The following is a 14,755-nucleotide window of genomic DNA, read 5'->3' as shown; positions in this document are numbered from 1 at the left end:
AAAAGAATTAAAAAAAAAATAGCACACACCCCAAGGTCCACAGGTGAGGGAGGATTCAGCGTTACAAAAGGCTGTCATGGGCCAGAAAACTGTTGTGTCTTTCTGTACAGGCTCAGTTAGTATCTACTTTGGGTGAAAAATGGTGCTTCACGGCTCATTAAATTTCTTTTAAAAAATGTTTACTAAATTCACTGTAACTATCACAAAACAATGAATAGCATGAGTCAAATTGATGTTTTTTAATTTGTATGGCTGATTCTATGCACGTTTAAATGTGTTTACAACCACAGAAGATTTCCATTTTCCTCTGGTTGAACCATGTTGGAAGCACATGGGATGGCAGCAGGGAGGCAAGCACCACTGTGCCCAGCAGGTCCCAGTGGGCAGGGTGAGCTCTGCTCCATGGACCGGCGGGGGAGCTTCAGGACAGGTGTCAGGCTCTCTTCCTGGTCCCCTTCACAGAGATGGAGAGGGGCATCCGTGGGAGGCTGGTTTGGAGAAACTGCTGGACCTAAATGAACAGTAAGCAGTGAGCAGTAAGTGAAGGCCTGTTCCCTCTCTAGCTTAGTCATGTGTCCCCAGTTAACAGCTACCTCTTGTACATCCCCCAAGAACCAGGCCCTTCCACACAGCCCGACAAGGCAAGCTCTAGCACACAAATGAGGTCACCCATGCAATAAGTGGTGGAGCCAGAATTTGAACCCAGGTCTATCTGGCTCTGAGTCCATGCTCTTTCCATTGGATTATGCTGCCTTTCTTCCCAGGGTTGTCATGTGCTAGGATGGGGGCCAAGGCCTCTCCTCCAGTGCTGGACAGGGAGCCTGGGACAGGTCAGGGCTGAAGCCAGGACTCAGAAGAAAAGTAAGAACAGAGGATGATTTAGGGCAGAAAACAGCAAACTACAGTCTATGAGCCAAATCTGTCTTGCTGCATGGTTTTGTACAGTTAACAAATTAAGATTTTTAAAATATTTTTAAGTGATTGAAAAAAGTAAAAACAATAATATTATTTCAGAAGACATGAAAATTATATGAAATCCAAGTGTCAGTATCCATGGGTAGGCATCCTGGCCCTTAGCCCTAAAACCGTGGCTGCAACGGACTCCACCCCAGCTCAGGCCTCTCTGCCCCTTCAGTAAATTGCTCCCTGACTCTGGGGCCTGGATGCCAGGGAGGTAGGAGCAGATTGCCCCCACGCTTTCCAGGGCACTCACCATGCTCTGCACCCAGTTGAGATTGCTTCTGGCAAGGCTTGGTGGGTTCTCCATCCTCAACACCATCTGCAGCACCATCTTGGTATTCTGAGGATCTGAGAAACATAGAGAGAAAGCACCTCTCCTGTCCCTGCCTTCTACCCTCTTGCTACTGCCCAACATTCTCTGCACCTCTCTGCAGACTCCTGTCTGCCTTCAAAAGTCTACATGGCACAGTCAAGAGGCATCTACACTGCAAGAGAAGGTGGGACAGTTAGAACCCAACCACCCCACTCGCCACCCTGATCCCTAATCACCAACAGCTTAACCTCTCCCTGTGGGACCTGGAAAAGTGGCTCAGAGGGAGCGGCAGGCGGTAAGGAGCAGTGGGAAACAAAGCTGAGAGGAATGTGTAGGCACTTTTGATGTAACATGGACAGAATGCAAGGCTCTCAGGATTGTTCAGGACCTCAGGGCTTCACATGCTGACCTTGGCCTGAAGTAGATACGAGGGGCTTGCCTTTGTCAATCACAGCATTCAGCTCTTCCAGGGGTGGAAAGGAGCCTGCATGTGAGTTGCCAGGGTTGCAGAGGGCGTGGTGGTCTGGGCAGCAATCTGATAGCACACGGCAGAATTCATCACAGTAGCATTTTCCTCTCTTGCAGTGGTTATCAGTTCTAAGGCAGCAGAGGGGCTGGGGCTGGGAGCAGCTGCCTGCAGAAAAGGGGACATTACAAATAGAAAGATTTAGCCCTAGTCTATTTGTTCAGTGGCTAGAGTTTCGACCGGCCAACTGAAGATCTCAGGTTTGATTCCAGTCAAGCTCACATAGTTTGGTTGCAGGCTTGATCCCTGGTCGGGACACATGCAGGGGGCAACCAATCCATGTGTCTCTCTCACATCCATGTTTCTCTCTGTGTGTCTCATACTCCCTTCCACTCTCTCTAAAAATCAATGAGGATAAAAAAATCCTTGGATGAGGATTAACAGCAACAACAACAAAATATATATTTAACAAATGGTGCTGAAAAACTGTATATCCATATGCAAAAGAATGAATTTGGACCTTTATATTACAGAAAATACAAAAATTAACTCAAAAAGGTTCACAGATATAAACCTAAGAGTTAAAACTATAAAACTCTTAGGCAAATACATAGATGTAAATCATCATGGCCTTGGATCAAGCCAGGGTTTCTCAATTATGATACCAAAAACACAAGTGAGAAAGAAAAAACAGATAAACTAGACTTGATCAAAATTTAAAAGTTTTGTGCCTCTAAGGATACTATCAAGAAAGTAAAAAGACAACCCACTGAATGGGAGAAAATATCTGCAAATCATATATGTGATAAGAATTTTATGTATAACTAGAGGCCCGATGCACGAAATTCGTGCACGGGGGGTGGGGTGTCCCTCAGCCCAGCCTGCACCCTCTCCAATCTGGGACTCCTCGGGGGAATGTCTGACTGTCTGTTTAGGCCCAATCCAGGTAAGCTCCCAACTGCTCGCCTGCCTCTGCCTGAATGCCCCTAACCGCTTCTGCCTGCCAGCCTGATCACCCCCTAATCACTCTCCTGCCAGCCTGATCGACGCCTAACTGCTCCCCAGCCGGTCCAATTGCCCCTAACTGTCCTCCCCTGCAGGCCTGGTCACCCCCACTGCCCTCCCCTGCTGGCCCGGTCACCCCTAACGGCCCTCCCCTGCTGGCCTGGTTCCCCCCAACTGCCCTCCCCTGCAAGCCTGTTCCCCCCCCAACTGTCCTCCCCTGCAGGTCTGGGTCCCCCCCAACTGTCCTCCACTGCAGGCCTGGTTCCCCCCAACTGTCCTCCCCTGCAGGCCTGGTCGCCCCCAACTGCCCTCCCCTGCTGGCCCGGTCACCCCTAACTTACCTTGCCCTGCTGGCCTGGTCACCCCTAACTATCCTCCCCTGTAGGCCCAGGCCCCCCCAGCTGCCTTCCCCTGCTGGCCCAGTAACCCCTAACTGCCCTCCCTTGTCAGCCTGGTCATCCCTAACTGTCCTGGCCTGCAGGCCTGGTTGCTCCCAACTGCCCACCCCTGCAGTCCTGGTCTCCCAATTGCCCTCCCCTGCTGACCTAGTCTCCCCTAACTGCCCTCCCCTGCTGGCCTGGTCCCCCCCAACTGCCCTCCCCTGCAGGCCTGGTCCCCCCAACTGTCCTCCCCTGCAGGCCTGGTTGCCCCCAACTGCCCTCCCCTGCTGGCCCAGTCACCCCTAACTGCCCTCCCCTGCTGGCCCAATCACCCCTAACTGCCCTCCCCTGCTGGCCCAATCACCCCTAACTACCCTCCCCTGTAGGCCCGGGGCCCCCCCACTGCCCTCCCCTGCAGGCCTGGTTGCTCCCAACTGCCCACCCCTGCAGTCCTGGTCTCCCAACTGCCCTCCCCTGCTGACCTAGTCTCTCCCAACTGCCCTCCTCTGATGGCCCAGTCACCCTAACTGCCCTCCCCTGCTTGCCTGATCACCCACAACTGCTCTCCCATGCAGGCCTGGTCCCCCCCAACCACCCTCCCCTGCAGGCCTGGGTCCCCCACAACTGCTCTCCCTTGCTGGCCTGGTCTCCCCCAACTGCCCTCCTCTGCCAGCCTGGTCACCCCCAACTGCCCTCCTCTGCTGGCCTGGTCACCCACCACTGCCCTCCTCTGCTGGCCTGGTCACCCCTAACTGCCCACAACTGCCTGCCCCTGCTGGCCACCTTGTGGCTGCCATCTTGTGTCCACATGGGGGCAGCCATCTTTGACCACATGGGGGCGGACATCTTGTGTCTTGGAGTGATGGTCATTTTGCATATTACTCTTTTATTAGATAGGATATGTAGAGAACTCCCACAACTCAACAACAAAAAAAGGCAAATAAGCCATTCTTAAATGGACAAAGGAAATATCCAAAGAAAATATACAAATGGCCAATAAGCTCATGAGATATCATTAGTCATCAAGAAAATGCAAATCAAAGCCGCAATGAGATTATGTAACCGGACAACCAAGGGGTCCGGGCTGCCTGTCACCACTTGAGCCAAATAAGCAGAGACAGGGTTGAATCATATATGACGGTTTATTCCAAAATGCCAGCAGTGTGGGAGAGCAGTCGGTCACCACAAAAATCTGCTCTGACCCCCCTTGCCACTTGGCTGGTTATATACACACGAGGGAGAAGATAGCCACATGCAGCTGCGAGCTACAAATGTAACATGGAAAGGGGAGGGTAGAGTCTGTAGTCTGGCCTTAGAAGCTCAAAGTCTGATAACAAGGTGGCTAATGGGAACCATAGAATGGTCAGAGTTCCTGAGAAAAACTCCCGGAGTGGGTCAGGGTCTAGGTGCAGCAACCAAATCAAAGTGTGTCCTGTCCTTGGTCTGTTCTCAAAATGTATTTCTTTTCTGAGTCATGGACCCATCTGGGCTCCAAGGTAGCTTATCTTTTACAGGGTCTGTAAGAAAACTTCTTATCTACAGGTAGTGAGGTGAATAATTATTAGACAACTGTGGCTCTATTCTCATTACACGTCCTTCCCCACTCTCAGTATCACTTCACACTAACTAAGATAGCTAAAATAAAATTAAAAATAACAAGTGTTGGTGAGAATATGGAGAAATTACATACATTGCTGATGGAGTTGAAAAATGGCTAACACACTTAGAAAAACATTTTGACAGTTTCTCAGAATGTTTAACATAGAATTAAGCATGTGGTTCAATAATTCCACTTCTGGGTATATACTTAAGATAACTGAAAACATATGTTTACATAAAACTTGCACATGAATGTTCTTAGCAGCATTATTCATAACAGCCAAAACAAATTCAAACATTCATCAACTGATGAATGGATAAAACAAATATGGTATATCTACACAATGAAATATTCTTAAGTCAGAAAAAAGAATGAAGTATTAATTTTCCTACCATCCACTATACAATGAGAGGGGTTATCTTCTTTAAGAGATGGGGGAAGCAAGGCATTGGCAGGTAGGAGCCATGGTCCAGGTGACCTAGTAATTCTGTGGCTCAGGTGGGGGTCGGCCTCAGGTGTTCTCATGCCCAGGACTCTCAGTGCTCTTCTCTACTTTAACTTGACCTTCCCATTTGCCTCCTGGTAGGTTTGCACCTGGGGCTTTGTTTAGGGATAAGCTTGAGGGCCTTCCAAAGTTGACATGATCAACAGGGAGCAAGCCTCTGAGAGGACTAGGTGTGGCCAAACCAGCCTGTTATGGAAACAGGGATCATGGGTGTCTGGTGATAGGGGAGCAGTGGCCCAGGAAGTCAGATCTCTCAAGGTGATGGTGGGCTGGGGTGGAGGCCTCTGAGTTTGGCCTGGCTTCTGCCTCATGTTCAGCTCAGGAACATCCTGCAAATGATCAGTTTCCTCTCTCACATCATCACTCTTCCCAAGTGCCTGGTCCAGCGTCAGGTTGTCACCAATACTAGGGATGGATCAAAGAGGATTAGAACTGGAAAAGAGCCCCAGGGACCAATCCAAACAAAGGTTGTAGCCCATTTGTGAGTCAGAGATCAATTCAGTAGTCATGACCAGCATTCATTAGGATAGCATAGTATAGGATAGGATAGGATAGGATAGGATAGGGTAGGGTAGCGTAGGGTAGAATAGAACAGAGTAGAAAATATCTGCATACATTGTTTATCTATATATATAAAAGCCCTAGTGACCGAACAATTGATCGACCAGTCACTATAACACGCACTGACCACCAGGGGGCAGACACTCAATGCAGGAACTGCCCCCTGGTGTCAGTGCGCTCCCACAGCCAACCTCCCGCAGCCGGCTAACCTCCCACGCTCCATCCTCCCACCCCCGCCCCCCTGCTGGCCCTGATCAGCCCCACTCACTGGCCAGGCTGAGGAAACCTTCCATGCCTGAATTCGTGCACTGGGCCTCTAGTATAAGTTGTTTAGAGTTCTTTATGAATTTTTTGTTTGTTTTTATATACATGTATGTACTAGTTCTTGGTCACAGTGTAAAATATATTTATTAATGTGGCTTGTGCCCCCCAAAGTTTGAAAGCCACTGATCTAGAAATAGAAAAGCCATTTTCTCAAGGTCATGCATGAGTGAGTGACAGAGCTGGGAGTAGAACCAGTCACCACACCATGCTCAGGTTCACATTAAAAAAGAAACCTCTGGTTGCACTTGCCACCAATCTCTGCCGTTTGCTAAGCCCTTTGCAGACTTCTGCTTTTGAGTCTTTGTTCAAGCTGTTTCCGCTGCTTGAAAGACCCTTTCTCCCATAGGCACTAGAAGAAAACATTTTTATCTTTCAAGGTCATGTTTAAATATTTTTTTTTTCTCATATATTTTATTGATATTTTACAGAGAGGAAGGGAGAGGGATAGAGAGCTAGAAACATCGATGAGAGAGAAACATCGATCAGCTGCCTCCTGCACACCTCCCCCTGGAGATGTGCCTGCAACCAAGGTACATGCCCTTGACCGGAATCGAACCCGGGACCCTTCAGTCCGCAGGCCGACGCTCTTTCCACTGAGCCAAACCGGTTTCGGCTCAAGGTCATGTTTAAATTCAACCTTCCTGGGGCTGCTAAGGAACTAGCTTATTATTCTGAAAATGACAAATAAAGAATCAAACATTCATACAATCTTTTCATACAAACTGAAGGGAAGTGACTTCTTTATAGAAAAACTCCAGCAAATAAATGCAGAAGGAATGACAGAATTAGAAAACCACCATTTGGCAACCACTAATGAAAAAAAAAATTAATCTAATCAGCAATAAATGGATGCATCTGACTAATCAACTTTAACACCAATAAACATAGGACAACTGAACATTGTGTGTTTCCTTTGAGATGTTGTGTGTGCAATAGGAAGTGCACAGCCCACCTATGGAATATTCCTGCCAAAAGAAATGGACCTTAACTACCAGGTTTCAGAAAATTCAGAGGACAGAGGGACAGCCACAGCGATTCGCTCAGACAAGTCCACAGTGTAGGACATTCTGCAGGACAATTGACCTGATTTCTTCAACAGCATGAAAAAAAAAGAAGAAAGAAGGGGTGCATATAGATTTAAAGAGACTTAGGAGATATACCAGTTAAATGTAAAGTATAGATCTTGTTTGGATCATGATTTAAATAAGCCAACTACAAAAAGTCCTTTTTGACAGTTGGAGAAATATGCACACTGATAGACATTAAATGATAGTAGGTAATTATTTTAATTAGTTCATCTCTGATACAGTATTGTGGTTATAGTTTTAAAATATGGTGGATAAGAACTTGGGTTGATAATTTTGAAGCTAGCCAATAGGTACATTTGGTTCATTACACTATTCTGTCTACATTTGTGTGTGTTTGAAATTTTCCATAATAGTTTTTTTAAATAAATTTGATTTATTCTGAGAGGCCCTCCTACATACCCCCAGCTGAGATTAACCTTTTCTTCTTACTGTTAAAACCTATTGATTTTACCTTCTAACATAGCATTAATCCCTGTCTCCATTATTGTTACAGCCTTCTTTCTGGAGGTGTGTATCTGTCTTCCATACCAGAAACTTGAGGGCAGAAAATGCATTTTTGTATATCTAATGCCATATAATTTTTTCTTCATTTAATTTAAAAGATCTTAATTGAGCCCAGCTCATGTGGCTCAGTAGTTGAGTATTGTCCCATAAACCAGGAGGTCATGGTTTGATTCCCGGTCAGGGCACATGCCAGGAATCAATCCCCGGTAAGAGGGGTGCAGGAGGCGGCCTATTGATGTATCTCTCTCATCACTGATGTTTCTTTCTCTACCTCCCTCTCCCTTCCTCTCTGAAATTAATAAAAACATATTAAGAAAAAGAAATAAATAAAAGATCTGAGTTGAATCCTGGGGTTCACATTGAGCTCCCACAGTGTCCATGGGCCAGAAGAAAGTTACCGTTTCTAACATTCCTGACTGGTACCATCAGAAAAATGACAGTACAGTAAGGGAAAGGAAGTCTACCTCCATAGTGACCAAGCACCCATTCACTCATTCATTCATTCATTTTGTTCTATTGAGTGACATTCTGAGCCAGGTGCCATGGTGGATCATGGAGATACATTCCACTGTGCTGTGCCCACCCGCCTCCAGGAGTTCAGTCTAGTGAACAGAGCATCATTATACTACAAGTAACCAGAATGTCATCGTACTGTAAGGTAAGCGCTGCACCACAGTTAAGAGGAGAGAGCCACAGGGTTTGGGGCAGGGGCAGGGAGCCCATCAGAGAAGGGCTTCCTGGTCAGGAGCCACACTGCAAGTGGCTCCTCTGTGACCATCCCATTGGCTTCAGATTGAGAGACTAGTAAACGGACAAGTTGTGGAGCCAGGAAGAGGCCCAAACACGGCTGGTTGAAGAACCCAACGCTAATAATTTGCACCCTCCAGAGTAATACTCTTTAAACATGTTTTACAATTGTATATTGAAGAGACTGAGCACTGCTGGGGAAGAGTGAAGAAGAGGGGCACAGGGCAGCCTCCTCCTCCCCTCTATGGTTCCCAACAATCCTGCTCCAACCCCAAACTTGCAAACCCTACTCAGCAAAACTGAAGCCCTGTCCTTCCCCAAAAGTCATTTTTCACAAAGCAATTTAATAACATGTCTGTTATTACTTAAGCATGTCCCTTAAGGCTCCCACCCTCAATATATTCCTACCATTGACATCTAGCTTTCTCACCAAAGAAGTTCTGGTAAACACAACTTTAAAATATATATATTATTTCAGAGAGGAAGGGAGAGGGAGAGAAACATCAATGATGGAGAATCATAGATCGGCTGCCTCCTGCATGCCTCCCACTGGGGATCAAGACCGCAACCCAGGCATGTGCCCTAACCTGGAATTGAACCGTGACCTCCTGGTTCATAGGTCAATGCTCAACCACTGAGCCACACCGGCCGGGCTGGTGAATACAACTTTATCCATCCATTGCATTTCCAGGGATGTTTGAGCAAACCCAACAGGTTGGTGCATGGCAGTTGCCCAGTTAATCTGGATCTGGGTTTGTCACACCACCTTCCCCACTTCCCATCCTCCCTCAGCAATAGTGCACATTCTAGAGCCCCATGCTACCTCTACTCACAGAAACTGCTCTAGACACTCCTCTGGACTCCCCAACCAAAACAGAACTTCCTAGGTTAATCACCAAAGGACATCTTACAAATATAAAGATGGATACACAGAAAAGCCACATTACACTAGCAAGTGCTTAGTATGAATCTGAATAAATGGATTACTTAATTAGTGAGTTAGTAAATATTAACTCCAAGGAGGTAGATCATGCCAGGGACACAAATGAATGAATGAATGAATGAATGAACGAATGAACTAATAAAAGAAAGAAAGAGCCAAAACCGGTTTGGCTCGGTGGATAGAGCTTCAGCCTGCGGACTGAAAGGTCCCAGGTTCGATTCCGGTCAAGGGCACATAACTTGGTTGCGGGCACATCCCCAGTAGGAGGTGTGCAAGAGGCAGCTGATCGATGTTTCTAACTCTCTATCCCTCTTCCTTCCTCTCTGTAAAAAAATCAATAAAATATATTTAAAAAGAAAGAAAGAAAGAAAGAAAGAAAGAAAGAAAGAAAGAAAGAAAGAAGAAAGAAAGAAAGAAAGAAAGAAAGAAAGAAAGAAAGAAAGAAAGAAAGAAAGAAAGAAAGAAAGAAAGAAAGAAAGAAAGAGACTAGAGGCTTGGGTCCCTTTGACCAGCTAACCTGGCTCCTCACCTGTCTCCCAGTTTGGGGCCACAGGACTCAGCCACAGCAGGAGTAGGAGAACCAGCCACATGGCTGCAGACATCAAGCAGAAATCAAGTGTTTCAGGGACCAAGGCTGAAGCTTTTAATACCCCATTCCAGTATGCTCATTTGGCATCTGCACCCCTGGGGAGGAGCCAGCTGACACCTGGGCAGAGGGTGGGGGGTTGTGGCACCAAGACAGTAGTACAGGTGTCCCAGCTGCTTGGAATAGTTTGCCCAAGCAGAGGTAATACAAGCAAAACAAACAAAAAACCAACACCTATTTTTCCATCTCTTGGTGTCTTCAGGCCTGTGAGAGAAGCAGAGAAATCAGAGTGATATTGCTGTCAAGGACTTTGGAGAGCATCTAGTCTGACCCTCCCATTTTATAGATGAGGATATTGAGGCCCAAATAAGACAAGAGGCACCCATTTTCACATAGCTCTAACATTGTAAAGCTGAGGTGAGAACTCCAATCTCCTTGCTCCCCCTCCAGCGTTCTTTCAACGAAATGAAGTGGAGGTGCCCAGCTGGCATGGCTCAGTGGTTGAGCATCAACCTATGAACCAGGAGGTCACGGTTTGATTCTGGTCAGGGCACATGCTTGGCTTGCGGGCTCGCTCCCACTGGGGAGTGTGCAGGAGTCAGTCGATCAATGATTCTCATCCTTGATGTTTATATATCTCTCTCCCTCTCCCTTTCTCTCTGAAATCAATAAAAATATATTTAAAAGGGGGGGGGCAGGCAGAAAAGGAGAGCTTGATGGCACTGCCCCCCCTTCCTTTCTTGTCTTTAATGGACTATGATGCCTGGAGCTGTGGCAGCCATTCTATAATCAAAGCCCCAAAGACAGCATTGAATTCCTAAACCAGGGTCACCAATTGCCTATCCAGGGGCTTCTTGGTATGTGAGGGAAATAAACCTCCATTTGTTTGTCACTTTTAGTTGGAGTTTCTGTAACATGCAAAGCACAACCATATAGTGATCATCTTTGGAAGCACTTGGGCCAGGCTGGAAAACTCCTCTCAGAGAAGCCGTGGTGGAGACTGTACTCTGCCGGAGGTTGGACACAATGACCCACAGAAGTCCCTTCCAGCTCAGAGATTCTGAGATAGGAAATAATCTTTCTACACCTCTGAGTGCAGAAACTCATAGCCTATGAATATTTGCTTCAGGGGACACAGAAAGATTCAGGGTCTCAGGACTATAAATGCTTTCTATCACTTTGTCACAAAATCAGAAACAAATTTCAATTATTCTATCACTTTGTCACATTTCTAAAACTCATCAATGGATTTAACAAAACTATTTAACATCAATTCTAACCCAACTCTGATGATTCAATAATGAACAAGACAGACACAGTTCTGCCTTCACGGAGCTTCAATCTAGTGGTAAAAGAGACATACTGTAACCGCCAATTATAATACAATGAGAGGTCCGGTGCATGAGGATTGGGCCTAAGCTAGCAGTCAGACATCCCTCTGGCAGCCCGGGAACCCATAGGGAGAGGACCTAAGCCGTTAGTCAGACATCCTTAGTGCTGCTGCGGAGGCGGGAGAGGCTCCTGCCACCACTGCTGCACTGGCCAACCATGAGCTGGCTTCTGGCTGAGCGGCGCACCCCCTGTGGAAGTGCACTCACCACCAGGGGGCAGCCCTGCATTGAGTGTCTGCCCTCTGGTCGTCAGTGTGTGTCATAGTGACCAGTTGTTCCTGGTTGTTCTGCCATTAGGGTCAATTTGCATATCACCCTTTTATTATAATACAATATGATAATGACTGTGAGAGGGAGAGAGAGGATGGGGACCTTCCAGGGGCCCGAGAGGTGGGGAAGAAAGCAGGTGGACTGAAAAGACTTTTCAGAAGTATCCTGCTTAGGGCAAAACTAAGATGAGTGGGATTTATCCAGGTGGAGCCCTGGATAGGATAGGAGAATGCTCCAAGAAAAGGGAATGGAATGTTTAGAAGTTCTCATGCCATACATGTAATTCTCATCACTTATTTATTTTTATTTTTTAAATAATTTTTATTGATTTCAGAGCGGAAGGGAGAGGGAGAGGAGAGATAGAAACATCAATGATGAGAGAGAATCATTGATCAGCTGCCTCCTGCACACCCCCTACTGGGGATCGAGCCCACAACCCGGGCACGTGCCCTTGACTGGAATCGAACCTGGGACCGTTCAGTCCACAGGCCGACACTCTATCCACTGAGCCAAGCCTGCTAGGGCTCATCATTTATTTTAATTACTGAATAGTATTGCACTATGATAGGAATGTAAAATGGTGCAACTGCTACAAAAACCAATATGACGGTTCCTCAAATAATTAAAAACAAAATTGCTATGTGACCCAACAATTCAACATTTAGGTATATACCAAAATAATTGAAAGCAGGCAATGAACAGGTATTTGTACAGCAATGTTCATAGCAGCATTATTTATAATAGTCAAAACGTGAAAGCATCCCAAGTATCTAATGGATAACCCAGGTATGAATGGATAAACAAAATGTGGTACATGCATACAATGGAATATTATCCAGCTTTTAAAAAGAGGGAAATCCTGGCTGTTATAAGTAGAAAGGACTATCTCAGCTGTGGAGGTCCCCCTAGAGTTCCAGCACCAGGAAGAGAAGTCCCCATAACTTCTGGCTGTGAAAACCAGTGGGGACTGTGGCTGAATGAGATGGAGAGCTGCTGGAGTCCCAGGTGTTCCTCTTAAAGGACCCACACATGGACTTACTTATACTCACTCTCAGCTCCAGTGCTGGGCAACAGCTCAAAAGGCCAGGGACATATGGGAAGAAACTGAATTGTCTAGCTTTAGGGAGAGAGCTGGAGGGGCAGCTTTCTTCCAGACAGAAGTGCTGATGGAGACCATGTTCCTTTACTGAGCCCTTCCCTTGTGGGTGCAGGCAGATGTGATATCTGAGTCTCCAGCACCCCACCCTGCTGATTATCTGACATCCTGCCACAGCCAAGGGCATACCTGTACCTCTTGCTAAGTGATCCCAAGTCTGGCACTAGTGACAATCAGCCTTGGTTTGCAGCTTTGTCTCTCTCAGACACCTCTAAGCCCAGCACAAGAAGCAGCCATCTGCAGGTTGTTTTTGTAGCTCATGCCAGGTAGCCCGAGAGTGCACAGAAGGCCCCAGAGCCAGCTGATGGAGAGCTTCAGACCACCATTCAATCACCTTTACAAACAACGCACCAGCAGACTCACCGGCACTAGAGTCCCACTGAAGCGAGTCCTGCTCCATGGGATCAGACTCTGCACAGCAGCTTCTCCACTGTAGATGCAGCCAGTCCTCACAGCCCATCGACCTGGGGATAAACCCCTCCCATTGACATGCCAACAGCAATCAAAATTCACTGCCCTACAGGATGTCTACTACATAAGGCCACTCTATCAAGACTGGGAGACCTAAGTGCTCTACCTAATAGAAACAAATACAGGGAGTCGGCCAAAATGAGGAGACAAAGAAACATGTCCCAAATGAAAGAACAGAACAAACTCCAGAAAAAGAACTAAACAGACCCTGGCTGGGTGGATAGCTCAGTTGGTTGGAACGTCATCCCAATGCACAATGTGGGCTTGATCCCTAGTCAGGGCGCCTACAGGAATCAACTGGTGAGTGCACGGGTGAGTGGAACAACAAACTGATCTCTCTCTCTCTCTCTCTCAAATCAATCCATTAAAAAATGTTTAGGAAAAAAGAAACAAAATGAAAAAAGGAACTAAACAAAATGGAGATAAGCAATCTATCAAATGCAGAGTTCAAAACACTGGTTATAAGGATACTCAATGAACTTAGGGGAAGAGTAGATAAACTTAGTGAGAACTTCAACAGAGAGATAGGAAACATAAAAATGGAGATAGAAAACATAAAAAATAACCAGTCAAAAGTGAAAACTATAAAACTGAAGTAAAGAATACATTAGAGGGAATAAATAGTAGATTCAATGAAGCAGAGGATCAAATCAGAGATTTGGATGATAAGGAAGCAAAAAATATTCAATCAGAAAAGAAAAAAGAATTTTTAAAAAATGAGGATAGTTTAAGGGGCCACTGGGCCATCAACTTATCTTGTGCAGAAGAATATTTTGGTAGTATTTTAAAGCAAGAGCTGTCTTAATTGCCCTTTAATATCTACATACTTTCCTACATTTCCTCTGCATTTCAACGGAAAGAATTTTTTTCCTAAAACCAAACCAAACCAAAATTAACTCTTCAAATTATATTTTAAAAAATAATAATATGCCCAGCTGGTGTGGCTCAGTGATTGAGTGTAGATCTGAACCAGGAAGTCATGGTTCAATTACTGGTCGGGTATATGCCTGGATTTCAGGCTTGATCCCCAGTAGGGGGCATGCAGAAGGTAGCCAATTTATGATTCTCTCTTATCATTGATGTTTCTATCTCCCTCTCCCTTCTTCTCTGAAGTCAATTAAAATATATTTAATAATAATAATAATAATACAACTGCTTTACAGATATTTCAATAAGCAGATAAAAAGGGAAAAGATCACTCCACAATCCCATCATTTCAACAGAACCATACTTATTTTTATATATTTCTTCCCTTCTTTCATGTATTTTTTCTTTCCAGGAATATTTTTCCATATATATATATATATATATATATATATATATATATATATATATATATGTATATATATGGACTTATTTCTGAATAATTTTAGATTTACTGAAAAGTTGCAAAAATAGTTTGAAATTTTTGTATACCCTTTACCCAATTGCAGTTTTCCTTAATGTTACCATCTTTCCTTTTTCAAAACTAAGAAATCAACATTG

General features: G+C 45.5%; 1 protein-coding gene across 1 annotated transcript; it reads right to left on the bottom strand.

Annotated features, from left to right (window-relative positions):
- Window positions 1–1,662: 1,662 nt before the first annotated feature.
- LOC308241268 (uncharacterized protein) lies at window positions 1,663–9,986 on the bottom strand (the record flags this gene model as incomplete). Its single annotated transcript, XM_080654689.1, has 2 exons — window positions 1,663–1,907; window positions 9,926–9,986. The coding sequence occupies 2 exons, from the start codon at window positions 9,984–9,986 to the stop codon at window positions 1,663–1,665; spliced, it is 306 nt and encodes a 101-aa protein (XP_080510815.1).
- Window positions 9,987–14,755: the final 4,769 nt, after the last annotated feature.

The sequence above is a fragment of the Plecotus auritus genome (assembly GCF_963455305.1).
Source record: "Plecotus auritus genome assembly, chromosome: 2".
Taxonomy (NCBI): domain Eukaryota; kingdom Metazoa; phylum Chordata; class Mammalia; order Chiroptera; family Vespertilionidae; genus Plecotus; species Plecotus auritus.
Note: the sequence above shows the minus strand (reverse complement) of the source record. Positions and strands in the feature narration are given on the sequence as shown.